Source organism: Panthera uncia (genome assembly GCF_023721935.1).
Source record: "Panthera uncia isolate 11264 chromosome E2 unlocalized genomic scaffold, Puncia_PCG_1.0 HiC_scaffold_19, whole genome shotgun sequence".
In the NCBI taxonomy this organism is placed as follows: Eukaryota; Metazoa; Chordata; class Mammalia; order Carnivora; family Felidae; genus Panthera; species Panthera uncia.
Genome location: NW_026057588.1, coordinates 6092193 through 6115023, shown reverse-complemented (window position 1 = coordinate 6115023; position 22831 = coordinate 6092193). Strand labels below are relative to the sequence as shown.

The 22831-nt window shown below is 42.7% G+C and overlaps 1 protein-coding gene across 1 annotated transcript; it reads right to left on the bottom strand.

Annotated features, from left to right (window-relative positions):
* Positions 1-501: 501 nt before the first annotated feature.
* LOC125915516 (zinc finger protein 577-like) lies at positions 502-20857 on the bottom strand. Its single transcript, XM_049621426.1, has 5 exons — positions 20748-20857; positions 11785-11984; positions 9048-9174; positions 8682-8777; positions 502-2271 (listed from the first exon to the last, which is right to left on the bottom strand). The coding sequence occupies exons 2-5, from the start codon at positions 11797-11799 to the stop codon at positions 938-940; spliced, it is 1572 nt and encodes a 523-aa protein (XP_049477383.1). The 5' UTR covers positions 11800-11984; positions 20748-20857; the 3' UTR covers positions 502-937.
* Between the last annotated feature and the right edge of the window lie 1974 nt (positions 20858-22831).

The window sequence follows — 22831 nt, the reverse complement described above, 5'->3', positions numbered from 1 at the left end:
TTAAATAGGAAGGTTATCCTGGATTATCTGGGTGGGCCCAATGTAGTCACACAGGTCCTTAAATGTGGGAGAGGGAGGCAGGAGGCAGTGCCAGAGTGATGGAGGAGTTGACTGGCCATTGCTGGCTTTGAGGTGGAAGGGGCCTGCAAGCCACAGATTTGGGCAGCTTCTAGAAACTAATGGACCAAGAGAACAGGTTCTCCCTGGAGCCTCCAGAAAGAAATGCAGTCCTGCCAACCCCTTGCTCTGAGCCCAGTGAGATGCATTTCAGACTTCAGACCTCCAGAACTATAAGATAATACATCTCTGTTATTTTAAGCCGACAAATTTATGGTAATTTGTTACAGCAGCGATAAGAAACTAATACACTTGTATCTCCACATTCATCATATTCATAGGTTTTTGCTACATAACGCAATTCCTGGTGCCCAAGATTTCATTTATTAGAGAAGTCTTTCCCAGATTCATTCCCAAGGTATAAAATTGTGACACATTAGTTAGTTTGGTGATAGAATTTCCATCTTTTATTGCATTCAGGGGCCTCTCTTTCCTATGAGTTCTTCCACATTTTACTAAAAATGCTGTCTGTATTCAGTGTCTCTAATATCTTTCTACACTTCTCTGGCATGTGATTAGGTACAACTTATCATTGAAAACATCATCACATTCTTTCCTCATGTTCTGGTCCTGTGGGAATTCTTTGATAGCAATGGAGGTAATCATCTCCGGGAAACGGGTTCCCCACAATAGCTGCATTTCTGTGGACTGGGATTTCATGGATATTTAATAAGTCTGAATTCTCACAGACGTAGCCTCCACCACCACTGCCTCCACAGCACTTCTGCCCCAAATGAGCTCTCACATAGAATGTGTGGAGGATTCTTGCTAAAGGCTTTTCTAGTATCAGATAGATCCTGGTACCAGAGGATTTTCTTTCCTACACAATGTCTGTAACATATAAGACATAATTTATTACAGAAGGTGTGGTCACATTCACTGCATTTGCAAGACATATTCCCTGTGCAAACTCCAGATTACTTACTGAGGCCTGACTTCTTAGAAAAGGCTGTTCCACAAACACTACATTTCTACCCCCAAGGAGCTCACTGAGGTTTAACAAGGGCTGAGTTCCCGAAGAAGGTATTTCCACAGGCACCGTGTTCATCTGGTTTTGCTCCTGGGCAAGTTTACTCACGTATAAAGAGCTATGACTCCCTGAGGAAGGTTTTTCCACTTTCAGTGAATTTATAGTTTTGTCTCTTGCATGAGTTTTCTTATGTTTCATGAGGACTGACATGTGGGCAAAGGCTTTGCCACATTCACTGCATGCATACGGCCTCTCTCCAGTATGAGTTCGCTGATGCTGAATGAGCTTTGACTTGCTCCTGAAGGCTTTTTCGCACTCACTGCATTCATAAGGTTTCTCTCCTGTATGAATTCTCTGATGCTTGGTCAGGTCTGACTTAAAAAAGAAAGTTCTTCCACATTCACTGCACTCGTAAGGCTTTTCTCCTGTGTGAAGTCTCTGATGTGCAATGAGGTATGCCTTCTGGGAAAAGGCCTTCCCACACACGCTGCATCCATAGAGCTTCTCTCCAGTGTGAGATCGCTGGTGTCTATTGAGCCGGCACTTCCTGCTGAAGGCTTTTCCACATTCACTGCATCCATAGGGTTTCTCTCCTGTGTGAGTTCTCTGATGTACCATAAGCTGTGACTTCCTAGAGAACGCTTTTCCACATTCATTACACTCATGGGGCTTCTCTCCAGTATGAATTCTCTGGTGTTCAGTGAGCTGAATCTTCCTCATGAATGTCTTCCCACATTCACTGCATCCATGGGGCTTTTCTCCTCTTTCAGTTCTCTGATGTCTAATGAGCTGTGCCTTCCTGGAGAAGACCTTACCGCACTCACTGCATTCGTGTGGTTTCTCTTCTGCGTAAGTTTTTTGATGTTCACCGAGCTGTGATTTAGTGCATTTAATTCCAGTAAGAGTTGTATCCTGTTGGATGTAGACAGAGGATTTCCCATATCCACTAAACTCATCACGATCTTCTCCTGCATATCTTCTATTCTGGAGAACAAAACCTAAATGTGATTTCAAACCTTTACAATGTGAACCAAATTTATTGTGTCTTTGTGTTAAAGGAACAAGACTTTTGCATAAATTGAAATTATTTCCAAGTGCATAATTTTGCTGACATCTTTCCAAAGTTTTAATCTCGTTTTGGTTTTCTGGTTGCCACTGCATATGGTCAATCTCCCATATTTCTTCTAGGAAAAAGAACAATGAAAACATCCATGATAATTTTAGGGGGAAAAGAAGGTTAAAAAAAAAAAAAAAAGCCATGGTTTGGGCTAGCTCTAAGATCGAAGTCTAAGAGAAATGTACCCTGTGCTCTGTGAGAAAAAGACAACACTATAAAACAGCAAAAGGAAAAACACGTACTTTAGAAACAACAATGGATATGGGGCGCCTGGGTGGCGCAGTCGGTTAAGCGTCCGACTTCAGCCAGGTCACGATCTCGCGGTCCGTGAGTTCGAGCCCCGCGTCAGGCTCTGGGCTGATGGCTCAGAGCCTGGAGCCTGTTTCCGATTCTGTGTCTCCCTCTCTCTCTGCCCCTCCCCCGTTCATGCTCTGTCTCTCTCTGTCCCAAAAATAAATAAAAAACGTTGAAAAAAAAAAAATTTAGAAACAACAATGGATAGTCTACAATGAATAAATATAACTTAGGCTTCTCTCCAAATAGGTCCTTGCAAAATGGAGACAAGTAAAAATAGAACCACACTGTGACTGGAACAGAACAAAAGAAGATGGAGGGGATGGATCCTTTCATCCAACAAACACTGAACGCGCTGGTGTTTGGGAATACATTAGAATATGATATTAGAATATTACCATACTATGTTTGAATATTAGAATTACAATATATCGGTCACACTAAGGTAACTTATATATTCTGTCTCTGTGGAGCTGTCATTCTAGTAACAAGACAGAGAAAAAGATGGGGGGAAGGGAGGATCAACAAGTAACCAAAGAAATAAAAAAATTACAGAACGTGCAAAACAGTGTGTATGAAGAAGGTGACAGAGTAGTGGTAGGTTAGTCTTAGATAAAATAATCATCCATGAGACAAGGAAGTTAAGGTGACATCACAGGGTAAGAATGAGCGGTGTTATACAGATAACTCGATGAATAACATTCCAAAAAGGAACAACCAATGCAAAAACTCAGAAGCAGAAAATCTTAGGCATGATCAAGAAACATAAGAGAGGCTGGTGCACCTGGATTATGTCCTTGGCTTGAGTGAAGTAGAAACAGGTAAGTTTGGAAAAGGAGGCAGAACTGAGACCATATAGATGATGTAGGGAGACTTTGTCAGAAACTGGATTTTCTATTGGGGTGCCTGGGTGGTGGCTCATTTCGTTAAGCATCCAACTCTTGATTTTGGCTCAGGTCGTGATCTCGAGGTTCATGGGTTCAAGACCCTGCATTGGGCTCTACACTTGACAACACGCAGCCCGCTTGGAATTCTATCTCCCCCTCTCTCTGCCCCTCCCCTGCTTGCATGCACATGTGTGCTCTCTCTCTCTCACACAATAAATAAACATTAAAAAAAAAAGTTAAAAAAAACTGGATTTTATGCTAAGAGCGATGGCCAGAAGCCACCAAACATTTTCTGGCAGGAATACAACCCATTCTGAATTGGTATTTCCAAATGTCACATGGCTGTTGCATGAAGAATGAACTGGAGAGGTGAAAATATTGAAAGAATACACAAGAATCTACAGCAGAGTTCAGGCAAGAGGTAACAGCACCTTCTGGGGAACCTGGATGGTTCAGTAGGTTAAGCATCCAACTCGATATTGGCTCAGGTCGTGATCTTACGGTTGTGAGACTGAGTCCTGTGCCGGGATCTGTGCTGAGTGTGGAGCCTGCTTGGGATTCTTTCTCTCCCTGACTCTCTCTGCCTCTCCCCTGCTCAAAAGAAGTAACAAACAGCAGCTTCAGTGTAACTGACTACAATGGAGTTAGAGAAATGTACAAAAACAAGGACATAGTACAGAGAAGGGAAAGAGTGACAGGAGGAAGAGAGAAGGCTCAGTCAAGAATGAGTGCTAGAAGAAGAAAAGGGAATCATTGAGGATAGCTCCTCGATATGTGGCTTAAGCATCTGTGTAGGGTGCTGGTGCCATTTAATACGATGAGGAAAATCAGGGAGTTAGGTTTGGTATGCGTGGGGAATCAAGCGTTCCGTTTTGAGGAATGCATCAGGTCTGAGATAAACATTCAAGAACAAATATGAAGTATCCGGTTAGATCTAGGAGTGTGGAGAAAGTTCCAGACTTCAGATAACAATTTTAAGTTGAGTATATAAACAGTACTTAAACATTTGGACTACACAGAACCAGATGAGGTAATGGACACAGAAAGGGGAAGGCCCTGGACAAGAATTTCATGGATTCCAAGTCTTAAGAGTTTTGGGAGAGTGATATGCAAAGAGAATATGAAAATCCCATCCAGAAACATCAAACAAATGCTGACCATATAAACAATGGAGGTTTTCATAAGAAAGGGCTGAAATTGGAAAATCAGAATGCAGGATCTACGGAATCTTATCCCAAGATTATTGAGGCAAAATAGTCAATAATCCCTTGTTACTAAACCTTTCCCCTCTCATTCCACCTGCACATCAAAACTAAACTTTTATAATAACACCAATTACCTATTTAGAGTACTACAGTAGCCAATACTTCAACTTTCTATGTAAAAACGATACAACCTCCCTCAGTCCAATATATCCAGACACGTATATGTCCACCTGGAATTTAAAAATAGGTCCTTGGGCCATCCGCCCTTGCCCCAGAGAAGAGTATAGCTGTCCTAACTGGTGGAAACATCAGCTTCTCCTCAGTTTCATCATACTGCAACTGTGTACTGTGCTATTCAATAAAATCTTCTGCAACAATGGGAATGTTTTATATCTGTGTTTTCTAATATGGTACCCACTAGCTGTGTGTGGCTACTGGGCACCTGAATGTGGGTGACCAGAGTGACAGGAGAACTGAATTTGTAACTTTACGTAATGTTAAATAAATTTAAGTAGCCACATGTGACCAGTGGCCAACACAATGGACGGCACAGTACAGACTATCACATCCGTATATACGGTAATATCCATATTTGCCATTATAATCTACTTGATAGACTCATCTCCCAATTTTTTCCTTTCAACTAATGCTACATTCTTCCTTAATCTCTGTTCCTATCTCCTCTCTGGCACCAGTTAAGAGATTCTGAAGAATCATCCTCTATCCAGGAACAAAACATTGACCTGCCTTATCTTCCACTTATTCTAGAGCTCCAAGCTCTAACTTCTTATTGTTCCAATGCTACTACCCAGCTATCTATCAAGCAAGACTCTCTAGAAATAGCAAAAAAAGCTCAGACAGAACCAAAGTCACACTTTCTAAGCCAATTATTAACATAAAATCCACAGTAATCAGCCATTTCCTTTCACATAGTCTCATCTCTCAATTGCCTTCCTCATTTCCATCTCCAAAATCTTTTTACTGACCCACAGGCCTTCCATCATCATTTTTATTTGAAACTCTAACATCTTTCTTGCAGAAATTATTTTATCATGCTTCCAAAAAGTACTTCATTCTTTCTATAACACTTTATCAAAGCTCAATTTTCTCTAACTTTACAAAAACAGTCCCTTCTATGCCTCATAATCAAATGCTAACAATTTTAGAATTTCAGGCATCTCTGTCAACCCTTCGCAACTGAGGACTTTGGACACTTGTAAGGTATTTCTGTCCTTCATTACATTTGAACCTTTTGGAGCTGTATTTGGGTGGCAGTTCTACTACAGGGATCAAAGCACAGCTGGCCTAGCGAGCATTTCCAACCTCATTTGCTCAGGACCCTCCCCATACCGAGTAGATCAGAAGATAAATCTTAAGAGACAAAGTCTGTGGTTTGAAAAACTTCCCACACAGTTTACGCAGATCCCTGATTTAAAAACCAAACAAACAAACAAAAAACCGAAGCAAGACCTGTTTTCAAGATGTGATGAACAGATGCACGTGAATGATTATGCAGTCTGTACGCAGTAAGGAACAGTGAGATAGAGACCCTTTCTCTGTATGGAAAAGGAAGCCTCATCCTAACCAGCGAAGCAATACAATAACACCTGTCGATCATGACTGAGTCAGTGCAGTTTAGACAGAGTACAGAGACGTTAGGGAAGATGGAGTTCCAAGTGTGCACTGGAACTTTGGGGAGATAAAAAGAAGGCAGTATCTGGACGTAAAAATGCAACACAATCAAATGCATAGATGCCAGCCATTAGTTCACTGGACATTGTGGTATCTGTGGCATTCAATAAACTATATCACTTCTGCCTCCCCGGAATAAGTTTGTGGCTTGTTTCTGGGACATCTTCTGACTCTCCTCCTCCCAGAGCCCTGATACTTCTCACTCTACCTGGCTGGGTTCTTATCTTCTCAACTTCTAAATATATGTGGGCCTTTTTTTTTTTTTTTTAAACCAATTCTCACTTTCATGTTTTCTCATTAAGTTTCACTGCTTTAATGCCCTCTGCCCACAAAGGAATGCAGCCATACCATTAAAAGGGACTTGGGGCGCCTGGGTGGCTCAGTCGGTTAAGCGTCCGACTTCGGCTCAGGTCATGATCTCGCGGTCCGTGAGTTCAAGCCCCGCGTCGGGCTCTGTGCTGACAGCTCAGAGCCTGGAGCCTGTTTCAGATTCTGTGTCTCCCTCTCTCTCTGATCCTCCCCCGTTCATGCTCTGTCTCTCTCTGTCTCAAAAATAAATAAACATTAAAAAAAAAAAATTAAAAAAAAAAAAAAAAAAAGGGACTAACCGGGGGTGCCTGGGTGGCTCAGTCGGTTAAGTGTCTGACTCCTGATTTTGTCTCAGGTCATGATCTCACAGTCATGAGATCAAGCCACATGTCAGGCTCTGTGCTGGGTGTGGAGCCTGCTTACGATTCTCTCTCACCCTCTCCTTCTGCCCCTCTCTCCCCTTTATACTCTCTCTCTCAAAAGAAAAGAAAAAAAAGGGACAAACCAAAAACTGCAAACAGCCAGTGTGGGGGTGAGTGCAGCAACTCAGCAATCCAAGTCTAAATGATCACAGCCTACTCTGAGGTGGGAATTGAGCATGTGCATGCAATTTCCAAAGGCCTTTCCAAAACAACAAAAAGAGCTTTTTTAAAGATTGTATTTTTAAGTAATCTCTACACTCAATGTGGGGCTCGAACTCACAACCCTGAGATCAAGAGTTGCATGCTCCACTGACTGAGCCAGCCAGGCACCCCAAAACAACAAATTTAATACAAACAGCAAAGTCCTTCCAAAAAGTAATAGAGAAATACAGAAAACTCAAGGCAAAACTCACCGGTGACCAGGCACCAGTGTGAACAGCAGTACAGCAGAAACTAAGTAAAATGCACTAGGAATGAAAGGATTCACCAGGAGGAAAAATGACCTCAGGTTCCGGCACTGAAGCAGAAGGAAAAAGGATTTCACAGGATAATTATCCTGGGTGCAGGCAAAATAGAGAATTAAAGGTCAGATCAGACTACAGAAGGGCAGGTGTCCACTTGGGAATAACTGTCAGACTACAGACAGCTTAACTCGTCAGTATATATCAATATGCTCTATGATGGTGAAGACATCATCTAGGAGAAAGGAGGACTCTGGTTTCGCATATGGCGAGTAGGACGTCAAAGGGCAGCTGCCCTGGTGGCTGGCAACATACCTGCATTACAGTGCAGATTAGACGTTAGCAGAAGAGGTCAATTTGGGACTCTCCCAACCTGGGACTCTCTCAGGACAGGAGCTTAGGCCTTGACAATGAATGAAACTTTTAATATGAGAATCAAGCAGAAGATTAAAAAAAAACAACAGAACCTGCAAGTTGGGGAAGCAGAGGGTGAAGAAATAGATAGAGGTGCCCTGAGAGACAAGGTACGTGTGGTTTCAGATGACCTCAGGGGACATGAGTTGGCAGGGAGGGATATCAGCCCTTTCAAAAGGGGCAGGGATGTGCAGAAGATGAGAGCTGGGCCAAGTGCAAAGCCATCTGTTTGAGAGCAAGCAGGCAGAGAAGAGGAAGTGGGAACGCTGCAGAAAAAGAAAGGGAGGGGCGCCTGGGGGGTTCAGTCAATTAAGCATCTGACTCTTGATTTCGGCTCAGGTCATGATCTCATAGTTCATGAGTTCGAGCCCTGAATCCGGCCCCTCACTGGCGGTGCAGAGCCTGCTTGATAGTCTCTCTTTCCCTCTCCCTCTGTCCCTCCCCCACTCCTGGGCGACCTCTATAAATAAATAAATATAAATAAATAAATAAGGAAGAAGGTGTGCACAGCTGAGGCAGGAGAGAACCAGGTAAGAATCTGGATCCAAGGTGAGACAGACTGTAATCAGATCTAGAAATGAGAAAAAAAAAAAAACAAAAACGGGGTGTGGGGAAAACCTCATCCTTTAATAGCTGAAAAGAACAGCCCTAATAAAGAACAAAGATACAGAAAGGAGTTGATTATATTTGTGTCACCAACTGGTATAAGAAAAGCTCTCGACACAACCAAGTGTTAACCTTTCCCTGACCGACTGGAATTCTAGTTTTCTTGGTTTTCCTTTCAGTCACTCACCTGGACAGGGTGGCCTCGGAGCTGCTCCCTCTACTGCCCACAGTGGTCCTCCATGCTCCAACTGGAAGAGTGAATCTGGTTCGCTGGCTTGGTATCCTGTAAAATGGGAAATCACTGAAAACTTGGCACCAAGTATTTTAGCTTGGGCACCTACAAAAACCGGAGAAAGTTTATGCATCATTTGTACTTCAGTAAAGTAAAATCTTTTTCCTGGGGGAAGGGAGAGCGTATACACTCTAGGGCCAAACGGGAAAATAAAAGTCTATACCCTACCACATGTTAGTGCCAACCAGGAGATATTTCAGAGACACTATGGCTTCTACTCAATGAGAAATGAAAGACAACTGACTGTGATGCTGTCCTCACCCACTGACACCAGGTTCCTGTAGTTCTCCAGCATCACGTCCCGGTACAGGTCCTTCTGGGCAGGGACCAGGAGCCGCCACTCCTCCCGGGAGAAGCTCACGGCCACGTCCTCAAATGATAACGGTGCCTGTAACAACAAATGCCAATGCACTCTAAGGCAGAACAGATGATGCAGAAAAGCGGGACAGGAACACGTTCTGATTGACTTCCTGTGATAAATTATGTGCACGGTTACTATTTCACATACCACAGGACCCTGTGTCTTAGTCTCAGGCTGCTATAACAAAATAACACAGACTGGGTAGCTTATAAAATAAAAACAGAAATTTACTTCTCACAGTTGGGGAAGGTAGGAGGTCCCAGATCAAGGAGCCAGCATGGTTGTATTCTGTTGAGGGCCCACCTGCTGGTCCAAAGGCCCCCACCGCCTAACACCATCATCCCTGGGGGGCAAGATTTCAACATATAAATTTTGTGGGAACACAAACATTCAGCCAACAGCACCATGGAATTCTACTAATTAGTTCTTTGTAGGCTAAAAGAGTATCAAAATAATATTCGAAAAAAAATATTTTCAGAGACAAAACAATGTGCAGAAGGAAATGTTCATTCTTTGTTTATAAGTGAAAAACTATCCATCATCTAAACACCCATCAAAAGCAGGCAAGAATGTATTACAGCACCTCCATGCTGTAATATACCATGCAAACGTTAAAATCAATTTGGTAGATATAAACATTGGTATCAATGATCTTCAAGGCATTCTCTTACATGAAAAAAAAAAAAAAATCAAGTCCCCAACTAGTATATATGTATTCCAGACATATCTTTATAGATTAAAGACCAAAAATCTTTATAGATTTAAGATTTTTTTGATGTTTATTTATTTTTGAGAGAGACAGAAAAAGACTGCGAGTGGGAGAGGGGTAGACAGAGAGGGAAAAGATCTGAAGTGGGCTCTGAGCTGACAGCAGCAGGCCGGATGCAGGGCTCAAACTCACAAACCATGAAATCATGACCTGAGCTGAGTCGGATGCTTAACTGACTGAGCCACCCAGGCGCCCCTAAAAAATCTTAACATATACACCTACGTATGCATATAGAAATGTGTATAAATATATTCTACCATATGTCAATTATACAGAGATTAATCAGAGACCCAAACTATTAACATCTGTTACTCCTTGGTTTGGGGGTTGGGCAGGAAAAGGTAAAAGGGGATATTCTCTTTTAGTGCAAATACTTCTTTTTGCTTGACTTTTTTACATTTAAATATAGCCATGCACCATTAAGTATTTAAAAATACAAAGGCCAGGGGCACCTGGGTGGCTCAGTCAGTTAAGCATCTGACTTTGGCTCAGGTCATGATCTCACGGTTCATGAGTTGGAGCCCGGTGTCGGGGCTCTTTGCTGACACCTCAGAGCCTGGAGCCTGCTTCAGATTCTAAGTCTCCCTCTCTCTCTCGGCTCCTCCCCTACTCGTGCTCTGTCTCTCTCTCTCAAAAATAAATAAACATTAAAAAAAATTAAAATAAATAAAATAAAAATACAAAGGCCAAACTAAGAATAGTTGACTCTGACTTCTTTTTCTGAACCTGTGGTTAAGAAGGTATAGGGGCGCCTGGGTGGCTCAGTTGCTTAAGTGTCCGATTTTGGCTCAGGTCGGTCATGATCTCACAGTCTGTGGGTTCGAGCCCTGTATCGGGCTCTGTGCTGACAGCTCAGAGCCTAGAGCCTGGAGCCTGCTTTGGATTCTGTTTCCCTAGCTCTCTGCCCCTCCCCTACTCTCTCTCTCTCTCAAAATTAAACATTAAAAAATTTAAAAAGTTAAAAAAGAAGGTATAAATGAGGGGCCGTGCTGTCAGCACAAAGCCTGCTTTGGATCCTGTCTCCCTTTCTCTCTCTGCTTCTCTCACACATAACATGCGTGCAGGTGCATCCTCTCTCTCTTTTTCTCTCTCTAGAAAACAAACAAACAAAAAGGTGTACAGGGAGCATTGTCACTATCTGTATTCCAAGCTGTTATCAAAGAATGGAACTTTTAGCTGTCTTCCGCCAAATGGCAGAATTCTTCATGGAGAATGGCTCAAAGGTCAAGCAGCCCATTCGTTCTATTAAATAATCCAGGCTTTATTCCTGGGTAAAGTGTGGACTGCTGGAAGGTTCTATTGTCAAGGTGCACTGCTTTTGAAGAATTCTGTCCAATCCAGTCCTGCTCTGGCATTACCCCCTGAGCTTACTCTGAGGAACACGATGAGAAAAAGCCAAAGGAAGCATCCTATGCCTTTATTACATGGTTGATATCGAGGACACTGTCTACCACAAAATCTCTCTGGAGAGCTAGGAAAAGAAATTTCTTAGACTCTCTGAGCAATGAGATTACTTTCCCTGAAGAAATGGTTTGCTTTCTCCTCACAGACACTGCAAATCATGTAATATTTCGTGTTTTTCTTAGTACCACAGCTGCCAAGAGGAGGAGACACAAATTCAAAGCTAAGGCAGCCCACAAGGCCTTATACAGCCATTTAGCTCCCATCCTTAAGGACTTTGTATGGACCCTAGGACCTATACATATCCCTTGCTTCCTAATTTGCCCAGATTTGAAGATTATAACCCAAACTTATTTTCCAACAGACCCTGACTTTTATCAACATATACTGTCTCATTTTATCAAACTGTTAGAAGCTTCCACAAATCCACTGGGAAACAAAGGACAGAAAGGTACAACAAACCTCACCTGGGCCTTGGTCATTTTCTCCTGTTCTTAAAAAAGGGCTAGAAACTCCAGGATATGCTCTGTCTTCTGTCTGCTCTGGGCCTGCCCAGAAGATATAGTCAAGGTATCTCAGGTCAGGCTGCTGCCAGAAATGATGATCTCCCAGGCCTGGAACCTCCTCCTTCTAGGACCAATAATGCCTCGTTCCCCTGGACTAGAACCTGTGGATTCAAGAGCAAATTCAATGGCAAGAGGACATACACCTGGGACCACAGCTCTCTTCGGCTGTGTGGATTCTAACAACAGGCCCCAACATTTCCTCTGTCTCTTTAACACCCACAGGAAGCTTTTACATTATGAGGCCAGGCTCCATGGGAAGATACGGAATGGGTGAGAGGAATGTCTGTTTTTTTTTGGGGGGGGGCAAAGTTGGACAAGAATGGATGTGAAAGAAATGGGAGAAGAACACGGCTCATGGTCTTGCCTGCTGTCAATTTCTCACACAGATCAATTTTAGGAAAGATAATGTATATAAGTGGTGGCTTTGGAAACTGCCTTAAACCCACCTGTGCCTACACATCCATAAAATTTTTGTTTATTGCACTGGAGCAATTATCCCATTTGAAGACCAAGATACTATACAAATCATGACCATCGTCTTATTTAATCCTCAGTACTACTCTATAAGGTAAGCATTATCTCCATTTATTTTTTAATTTTTTTTTTAACGTTTATTTATTTTTGGGACAGAGAGAGACAGAGCATGAACGGGGGAGGGTCAGAGAGAGGGAGACACAGAATCCGAAACAGGCTCCAGGCTCCGAGCTGTCAGCACAGGGCCCGACGCGGGGCTTGAACTCACCAACCGCGAGATCATGACCTGAGCCAAAGTCGGACGCTTAACCGACTGAGCCACCCAGGTGCCCCAAGCATTGTCTCCATTTTAAGCGCAAGTAAGCTGAGGCTTGGTCAGGTGAAGTGTGTTGTCCAGGTTAACATCTTTCCTAAGTAGTAATGTGGGATCTGAATCCACATCTGCCTCTCTCCTTTATGACATATCCCTTTTCCAATAGCCTCAAAATACAGTGTTGTTTTTTTTTTTTTTTTTTTCCTCTCTCTCTCTCTCTTTCTCATGCACTTTATGAACTTTACTCCCTTGGCACATCACACTGTGGAGTGGCCATACTGTGGAGTGGCTATATGGTCACAGTTACAAAAACAGAGCCCCTGCAACTGTCTCTTGTAATATCTGTTGTGCACCCCCAGCCAGCTCCTTCCACATAATCAGGAAAGCAAATGCAGCCTCATTCTTGCCTCAGTAGCAGCAGATCAGAGATCAGTCTCCCCACGGGCCAAGCCCTGGAGCCATGCTGGAAACTGGAGACCCACACTGAGGACACCAACACCATGAAGTCAATTTGAATACTGCTTTCACCCTACAAGGCAGCAACTAGGGAGTTAGATAGGAATGAGTTTACAACTGAGATCTCTAGGAATGGAGATCAAGGACCCAACTGTTTCCAAGAAGCTCCTTGGCAGACTTTCCCTCACATTTAACAGATCAGAGCTGCATAAAATGTTCACGCCTGGAACACAGCAATGAAACTGAGAATGGCAATGGACGACGTACCCTGACTGGTAGGACTAATCTGCATTTCCTGCTGAACTGAATGTTAAGGTCAAGTTCCCAGATGGATAGCTGTCTAAATAAAATAGGGATTTTTTTTTTTTTAAGGGGCATAGATGTCAGGTTGGCAGCCAACCTCTTTATTTTATTAGCCCTTTATTTTAGTAGCCACTAAAATAAATTAATAGGTTACAGGAGAAAAGCCTAAATTGATATTTTAAAAAGCAGTTCATAAGATACAGTATTCTTTTTGTTACAAACCTAGGAATGGAGTGGCTACTTCCTTAGACTCATGGTACAATGGGAAATAGATATTTGGTATTTGTCCCAGATTCCTGGCACAGAGCTCCTAAAATCCCTGGACTCTCTGGAGAGAGACAAGAGTAGCTTTTTTTTTTTTTTTTAATTTTTTTTTTTTAACATTTATTTATTTTTGAGACAGAGAGAGACAGAGTATGAACAGGGGAGGGGCAGAGAGAGAGGGAGACACAGAATCTGAAATGGGCTCCAGGCTCTGAGCTGTCAGCACAGAGCCCGACGCGGGGCTCGAACTCACGGACCGTTAGATCATGACCTGAGCTGAAGTCGGACGCTTAACCGACCGAGCCACCCAGGCGCCCCAAGAGTAGCTTTTATATGCCAATGATTTATTGGTGGCTGGGGTCCCCAAATAGCCTCAGGATGGGAGTTGGTCCCCAAAAAGACCAAGGCATGATTAGAGGGTTGGAACTTTCAGCCTCACCTCTGGAACCTCTGGGAAGCAGAGAAGGGCTGGAGATTGAGCTTGGTCAATGATTTAATCAATCAGGCCTATTTAATCCACAAAATCTCCTACATTACAGGTTTGGAGAGCTTCTGAGTTGGTGAACACTTTGAGGTGCCAAGAGGGTGGTGTACCCCAACCGCACAGGGACACAAGCTCCTGTGCTCAGGACCCTTCTGGACACTACCCTATGTACCTCTTCACCTGGCTGTTCCTTTGTATCTCTTATAATAAACTGGTGATAGTAAGTAAAGTAGTTACTTTACTGAGTTCTGTGAGCTGTTCCAGCAAATTACTGAACTTGAGGAGAGGGGGTGTGTAGAAACCCCTGAGGTACTGTTTAGGTCCACTGATAGAGGATTAATTGAATGAATAATTACATTCTACCTAATGGAATATTATGTGATTATTTAATATGTTAATACATATTTCCGGAAATAAAAAATGTCCACGCTATACAGCTCAATGAACAAAGCACATTTCTACTCATTACGTATATAATATGATACTGTATTTCTGCCAAAGTAAAGCAATACATCTATATCTGTGTGTGTGTGTGTGTGTGTGTGTGTGTATGTGTTTATACACACAAAAATAAATATAACAATGTGAATAACTGTTATAGCTGGCTCTGTAGACTGGGAAAATGGAATTCACGTCTTTTTTCTTCCCTGCAATACCACAGGATTTTTTTTAAAATTAAATATTTTTAAATTAAAAAAAAATCTCCACTTGAAATAAAACTAAAGATGTTGCAAGTCATTGTAAATCGACAGCCATAGGCTTTAAGAAGGAATGAAGGGAGGACAGAAGAAAACAAGTACCCTGGCCCATAAGATACCCTAGCTTCAGGATTTGGCTGAGTGCTTCATCATTCTATAGTTTAACTTGTTCTTCCCCACCTCCCCTAAACTTTTCTTATAAACTGGGTAGTTGGACTTATGAGGTCTGATGACTCTCTTGGCAAGAATCTTTCATTAATGGTGCCATATACTTAATGCAACATGTTGACACATAAGAGGAGGAAAAAAGGAAACAGAAGAGGGGCTGTTAAAGAATAACAGAGACCTAAGAGGTATAAGAAGGAAATGTAATGCACATTATTTGGGTCATAACTCAAACAATCCAATGTTAAGGGCAACGTTGCCAATATCAGAAAAAACTTGAATATGAATATGCACTGGGTCTTGGATCAAATAAAAGAATTATTCATTTTGATACATTTGAAAATGGCCTACTGGTTATGAATTTTTTAAATGACCTTACCAGTTAGAGATGCACAATAGAATATTTACAAGTTTAAGGACAACAGGCCTTGGATGTGCTATGACATTCTCCAGAGAAAAACCAGAAGTGGCAGAGGCATGATGAACCTGACTGGCCATGAGTTGATAATTGTGGAAGCTTAGTGATGGGCATGAATTGTAATGTTCTCTCTACTCTGAATCTCCATGAAAAAAAGTTAAAAAGAAAAAAGTCATCAGGGCCTGATGACTTCTACCTAAAGTTTACAGTACAGATGATTCTGGTATTATATAAACTCTCACACATCACAGTAAAGTAGGAGAAGTTTCTGTACTAATTGTATGAAGCCAGCACTTTAAAATACTAATCACTACGGGGCGCCTGGGTGGCTCAGTTGGTTGAGCATCTGACTTCAGCTTGGGTCATGATCTCATGGTTCATGGGTTTGGGCCCCATGTCGGGCTCTGTGCTGACAGCTCGGAGCCTGGAGCCTGCTTCGGATTCTGTGTCTTCCCTGCTCACTCTATGTCTCTCTCTCTTTCTCCCTCTCTCTCTCTCTCAAAGATAAATAAATATTAGGGGTGCCTGGGTGGCTCAGTCGGTTAAGCGTCCGACCTCGGCTCAGGTCATGAACTCGGGGTTTGTGAGTTTGAGCCCCGCATCAGGGTCTGCTGACAGCTCGGAGCCTGGAGCCTGCTCCGGATTCTGTGTCTCCCTCTCTCTCTGCCCCTCCCCTGCTCATGCTCTGTCTCTCTCTGTCTCTCAAAAACAAATAATGTTAAAAAAAATTTTTTATAAGTAAATATTAAATAAATAAATAAAATACTAATCACTAGATTTTTTTAGAAAAAGAGAGAACTACATAGATGCTTGCTTATACATTGATTTTCATTCTTCCTTCTTTTTAAAAAATGTTTTTTTTAAGACAGAGCACAAGCATGAGTAGGGCAGGGACAGAGAGGGAGAGAGAAAGAATCCCAAACAGGCTTGGTGCTAAGAGTGCAGAGACTGATGTGGGGCTTGAACTCACGAACTGTGAGATCACGGCCTAAGCCAAAATCAAGGGTAGGATGTTAACCGAATGAGCCACCCAGGCGCCCCAAAATGGAGATTTTTCTAGATAACATTTTGGTATTGCTTTCTAAGCTTAATTACACTGTAGTAGAGAAAATCTTCCAAATGATTTCAATCCTTTGAAATTTGTTTAGACTGGCTTTATGGCCTACCACATGCAAACTTTTTATAAATGTTCTATGTGCATCTGAGGAAAATTGTTGGGTGGAGTGTTTCACATCAATCAAGTTTGTTAATCATGTTATTCTTGTTAATCATGTTATTCTAACGGTTCAGGGTTAGCACTATCGTAGGCTGGTGACCTGTTTTTGTAAATAATGTTTTTCCAGACCTCGGCCATACCCATTTGTTTATGTATTTTCTATGGCTACTTTCATCTTAACAATGGCAGAGCTAAGCAGGTGCAGACAGACCATCTGGCCCGCAGAGCCTAGAATATTTGCTCTCGCTGCCCTTTACAGAAAGTTTGCTGACCACTGTTAAACTATAGCCTTCTAGCTTTTTCTCTCCTTGTTCTATGTTACTGAGAGAGGTGTGCTGAGAACTCCCATTATCATTGGGCATTTGTCACTTCTCCTTGTATCTAGTACACCCTACACTTCAGGAATTCTACTAAGTGTATACCCAGTACAGCTTTTATGCACCAAAAAGTACAAAAATGTTCATGTCAGCACTACTCATAATAGACACAAGTCAGTAACAACCTAAATGTCTGTTAATAGCAGAATGGATACATAATATAATCACACCAAAGAATACTACACAGCAATGAAAAGAAATTAACTACTGCTATATGCAACAATTTAGATGAATTTCACAACAAAATACTGAGCAAAAGAAGGCAGATACAAAAGGACAGGTAACCTATGGTTCCATCTGCATAAAGTTAACAACCAGGCAAATTTAATATAACGTTTTTAGGATAAGAATACCTCTAGAGAAGAAGGGGATTAGGATGAGTTGGCGCTCCTAGGTTGTTATAATAGCTTATTTTTTCATTTTTCATTTATACTTTAAAAATGCTTAAAAATTTTTTAAATTAATTTATTTATTTCTGAGAGAGGGACAGAAAAAGCATGAGCAGGGGAGAGGCAGAGAGAGGGGGCGAGAGAGAATCCCAAGCAGGCTCCACACTGCCAGCATGGAGCCCAATGTGGGCTCAGACTCACGAACCGTGAGATCATGACCTGAGCCAAAACCAAGAGCTGGATGCTTAACTGACTGAGCCACCCAGGTGCCCCTTGAAAAATACTTTAAAATAATTTTTTAATGTTTAATTTATTTATTTTTGAGAGAGAGGGAGAGAGAAAGGAGAGGGCAAATAGAGAATCTCAAGCAGGCTCCAGGCTATCAGCACAGAGCCCAACGTGGGGCTGGAACCCACGAACCATGAGATCATGACCTGAGCTGAAATCAAAAGTCAGACGCTGGGGCACCTGGGTGACTCAGTCAGTTGAGCGTCCAACTTCAGCTCAGGTCATGATCTCGCAATTCGTGAGTCTGAGCCCTGCATCGGGCTCTGTGATGACAGCTCAGAGCCTGCAGCCTGCTTCAGATTTCTGTGTCTCCCACTCTCTGCCCCTCCCCCCACTCATGCTGTCTGTCTCTCTCTCAAAAATAAACATTAAAATTAAAAAAAAAAAAAGTAGGATGCTTAACCAACTGGCCCACCTAGGCGCCACTTAATTTTTTTTTTAATGTTTATTTATTTGGTGGGGGGAGGGGCAGAGAGAGACGGGGACAGAGGATCTGAAGCAGGCTCAGTGCTGACAGCAGTGGGCCCCATGCAGGGCTCCAACCCACGAACTGAAAGATCATGACCTGAGCCAAAATCAAAAGGACTGACTCACCCAGACGCCCCTACTTGAAAAATACTCTTAAAGAAAAGTACAGCTCAGTTTCACTTATAAATGTAGAAGCAAATATTTTTAAATTTTATTATGAAAAATTCCAAATCAAAGAAGAAGAAACAGTATAATTAAACCCCATGCACAAAGAAAGAGGAAAGAACAGTATAATCAAATTCCTCACATCCATTGTGTCTTCAATAGTTAGCAACGCAAACCTAATTTTGTATATCTACACCACCACTCATCTCCCTCTACCACTGGATTATTCTAAAGCAAATCTGAGACATCTTTTTATTTCTAGGCGCAAAAATACTAAGTAAAATATTAGCAAATAAAACCGAACCACATATTAAAAGAACAAATCATTATGGAGAAGTATGGTTTCTGCCAGGAATATAAGACACTGGGAAATCTAGCCATCTATAAAGCAAATATTAGAGAGAGGAAAAATATAAATGAAAATAATTTTATAAAGTGATTCGAAGAGCTTTAATATACAGCATAGTGATTACAGTCAACACTGTACCATAGAACTGAAAGCTTTAAGATCTAAGCAAGTAGATCTTAAATGTTTTCACCACATAAAAGAAATAGTAATTATGGGGGCGCCTGGGTGGCTCAGTCGGTTGAGCGTCCGACTTCGGCTCAGGTCATGATCTCACAGTTTGTGAGTTCGAGCCCTGCGTCGGGCTCTGTGCTGACAGCTCAGAGCCTGGAGCCTGCTTCAGATTCTGTGTCTCCCTCTCTCGCTGCCCCTTCCCTGCTCATACTCTGTCTCTCTCTGTCTCTCAAAAATGAATAAACGTTAAAAAAAAATTTTTTTTAAAGAAATAGTAATTATGTGACATGATGCAGGTGTTAGCTAACCTAAGGTAATAATTATTTTGCAATACATAAGTATATTAAATCAACACAGTTGTACACCTTAAACTTACAGAACGTTATATGTCAATTATATCTCACTAAAGCTGGGGGGGGATCTTTGAGAATGGTGGGGGGGATCTTTGAGAAAGAGGAATAAAGCTTGATAAATCATGGCTACCATTTATTCAGACTAGACTAGGTGCCAGGCACTACACTTTGTATTTAAAGAACATCTGCTAATTTAATTTTCATAATGACGCTACGAACTAGGAATTACGATAGCTTTTTCACAAATGAAGAAACTGACTCAGACATTAACCTACCCAAGTCAGAGGCAGAAGCAGGTTCTTCTTATTCCACAGTCCATACACTTGCCACCTGACCAAAATTATTTGCAGATAACAAAAACAGTCAACTAGAAAATATAAAGGAATTGATTTATAAGCTAGTAGCAGTAACGGTAGTAGACTGAGGTGACAGAATAAGTGTACCTTTTAAAGTTTTGTTCTTGTGCATTATATAAAATTAGAAGAAAGAAAAAAGAGGGAGTGGGGTCATATGGAGAAAAACCACACCATTTACCGTTACAACAACAGTATAAACTATTTTAAATTTTTTTAAATGTTTTATTTATTTTTGAGAAAGAGTACAAGCCTGGGAGGGGCAGAAAGAGAGGGATACACAGAATCGGAAACGGGCTCCAGACTCTGAGCTTTCAGCACAGAACCTGATGCGAGGCTGGAACTCGAGAACTGTGAGATCAGGACCTCGGTCAAAGTCAGACGCTTAACCAACCGAGCCACCCAGGCAACCCAACAGTATAAACTATTTAGGAATAAACATAACCAGATATGTCTAAGACACATGTGGAAAAATTACCACCACAGCTGGTCAAATCCTTTTTAAACACTTGGGTTAAAGGAAATCCGTCAAATGTTCCAGAAAGTGGTGGACCTAACCCTCATCAGTTCCACCCAAATTAAAGCACCCACTTGATGGAACATAACTGCAGTAATTAAAAAAAAAAAAAGAAAGATGAAAACTTCCAGAGTTAAAAATATGGAAATAGCTGATAAAATTATGTCACTACCTACACAAAACTGATCCCAACACTAAAAGCGAAATCCACTATATTTTAACAAGAGTTATTTTCCGGAGTATGTAAGAGTTTGGGCATGTCATTACATGGGCAGGAAATAAAACTGAAAACATGTACTTTCAATAAGAACATACAGTAAACATGGACGCAAGTGGCCAGAAACCCCATCTTTAAAAGTAAGGATGTGAAAAGCATCAGCAACGGAACTCCCCAAAGGCGGTCACCGACACGGACACGACTCCCGCTTTCCCCGACCACAGACACCCCACAGCGCTGCTCTCTCCAAGTGCACGTCCCAACACGGAACCCCCACGTGACCCTCCGACACAGAACACCCCAGCGGGAATTCCCACTAGCTTCCCCCAACACCGACCCCCCACGAGCTCCGGGGTTTGAAAAACAAAAAACCAAAAACCAACGAGCTCTCCCTGGCCCCGAAACACTCCCAGAACCGACACTGACCTGGCGATGGCCTCGCTCTTCACCACTGGAGCAAACCACGGTACCACGTCTCTAAACACTTTGCTTCTGCGTCCACAGACCCCACTGAGTCCCACCTCAGCCTCTCCCAGACCCTCAGAAACGGAAAGGATGGTGACCGATAAGGGTCAGCGCGCGTCGTTCCAGAGACGCGAATTCTGGCGCTGGGTTCGGCCTCTGTGACGTCATATTGCAGCGCCCGCTCCAGGCTACTTGAAGGGAGCTGCTAGTTCTCCACCTATTGCCCTACGGCGGGGGTCATCTCTTTTTCTGTTATTCGCGGGAAGGCCCAAGACGGTGAGAAGCTATTGAAAACGCTTTATTTCACTTCATTTCCAGGCCACTTGACCCCCTGGACCCCGAATTTACAACTTCCACCAGGGGCAGTGCATAAACTGCTTAGCTTCTCAGAAACTCGGGCCTGCCCAGAATTCTTCTCAGGACGGGCCGAGAAGGTGGCGGACTTTGACACTTTGATTTCAAGGCTAGGGAAAAGCCGGGTGGGCGCAGCCAGCGTAGAAGTTCGACCGGGAGGAAGCCCGAGCCGAAGGGAACAACAGTTGGGAGGGAACCCGGCTAGCATCTTGGGAATGCTGGCTAGAGGGGGCTTTGTGGAGAAAGTGGCATTTCAGGCCAGTCTAGGGTGTAGAGAACCGCTGAAAAAGCCGTTGGTCAGAGAGTAGGTAAACAGAATCATAGAGCTCTTGGTATGATTTGTGTAGGAGAAAATGTGGCTGGTGGTTGTTAGGGGTCAACAGAAGGGGCAGAGCCAATGGAGAATCGTGGCTCTCCCACGGTGGAAGGAGCCAAAGGCTGGGCAAGATTTTCCTTCCATAAAGATGGAAAATTCCTTGCATCAAAAGTGCTGACGCGGGAGGGGGGCGGGGCGCGCGGTGTGTGGGGGGGCGCCTGGGTGGCTCAGTCGGCCAAGCATCCGACTTTGGCTCAGGTCCTGATCTCACGGTTCGTGAGTTCCAATCCCGCGTTGGGCTCTGTGCTAACAACTCAGAGCCTGGAGCCTGCTTCCATTCTGTGTTTCCCTCTCTCTCTGCCCCTCCTCCACTCACACTCTGTCTGTCTCTCTATCAAAAATAAATTAAAAAAAAAAAAACTAAAAACATTAAAAAAAAAAGTGCTGAGGGGGCCTCTCTGGCTCAGTTGGTAGAGCATGTGACTCTTGATCTTGGGGGTAGATTGTATTTAAAATTAAAAACTTAAAAAAAAAAAAAACTCTAAGAAAGGGAAGTGGTTGTATTCAATATTTCAGCCCAAATGATTAAACTGAGGAGCTCCCAGTGCAAAACTCATTCCCCATAGTTACACAACCACAATCAGAGCGCCTCCCCATTAAAGGGATTAATGATTCATTCATTCACTCAGCAGATGCTTATAAAATGTGGCAAACACTGTTCTGCGTGCTGGGGATACAAAAGCTGTAAGTGCAGACAAAAATACCCTTCGTGGAGCTTAACGTTCTACTGACACGCAGAATGTAAAATTGATGGTTTGAATGTAAAGTTGCAAGACTGTTATGAGTCCTGCCTACAATGCCTACCAGCCAGAGCATAACCAAAGATAAATTACCGAAGATCATTATTTTTTTTTAAAGCCTGTATTATTAGCTTCCATGCTTTAAGGAAAAAAAAAAATTTAGAGAGTGAGAGAGCCGGGGGACAGGCAGAGAGAGAGAGAATCTTAAGCAGTCTCCATGCTCAGCACACAGCCAGACTTGGGGCTCCATCCCACAACCCCAGGATCATGACCTGAGCCAACATCAAGAGTTGGACCCACCGAGAGGTGCCTGGGTGGCTCAGTTGGTTACGTGTCGGACTTCGGCTCAGGTCATGCTCTCGTGATCCATGCAGTACAGCCCCGCATCAGGCTTTGCACCGACACCTCAGAGCCTGGAACCTGCTTCAGATCATGTGTCTCCCTTTTTCTCTGCTTCCCTCAAAATAAATAAACATCAAAAAAAAAAAAAAAAAAAAAAGAGTTGGATGCACTGACTGAGGCAACCAGGCACTCCAAAGATGATTATTCTTGAGTCTTAAGATCTAATGGGATAT

Coding starts and splice junctions, on each gene's coding strand:
- LOC125915516 (XM_049621426.1), bottom strand. Junction 8,778..9,047: donor CAGGAACCTGGTGTCAGTGG/GTGAGGACAGCA, acceptor CCCATTTTACAG/GATACCAAGCCAGCGAACCA. Junction 2,272..8,681: donor TCCGAGGCCACCCTGTCCAG/GTGAGTGACTGA, acceptor TCTTTTTCCTAG/AAGAAATATGGGAGATTGAC.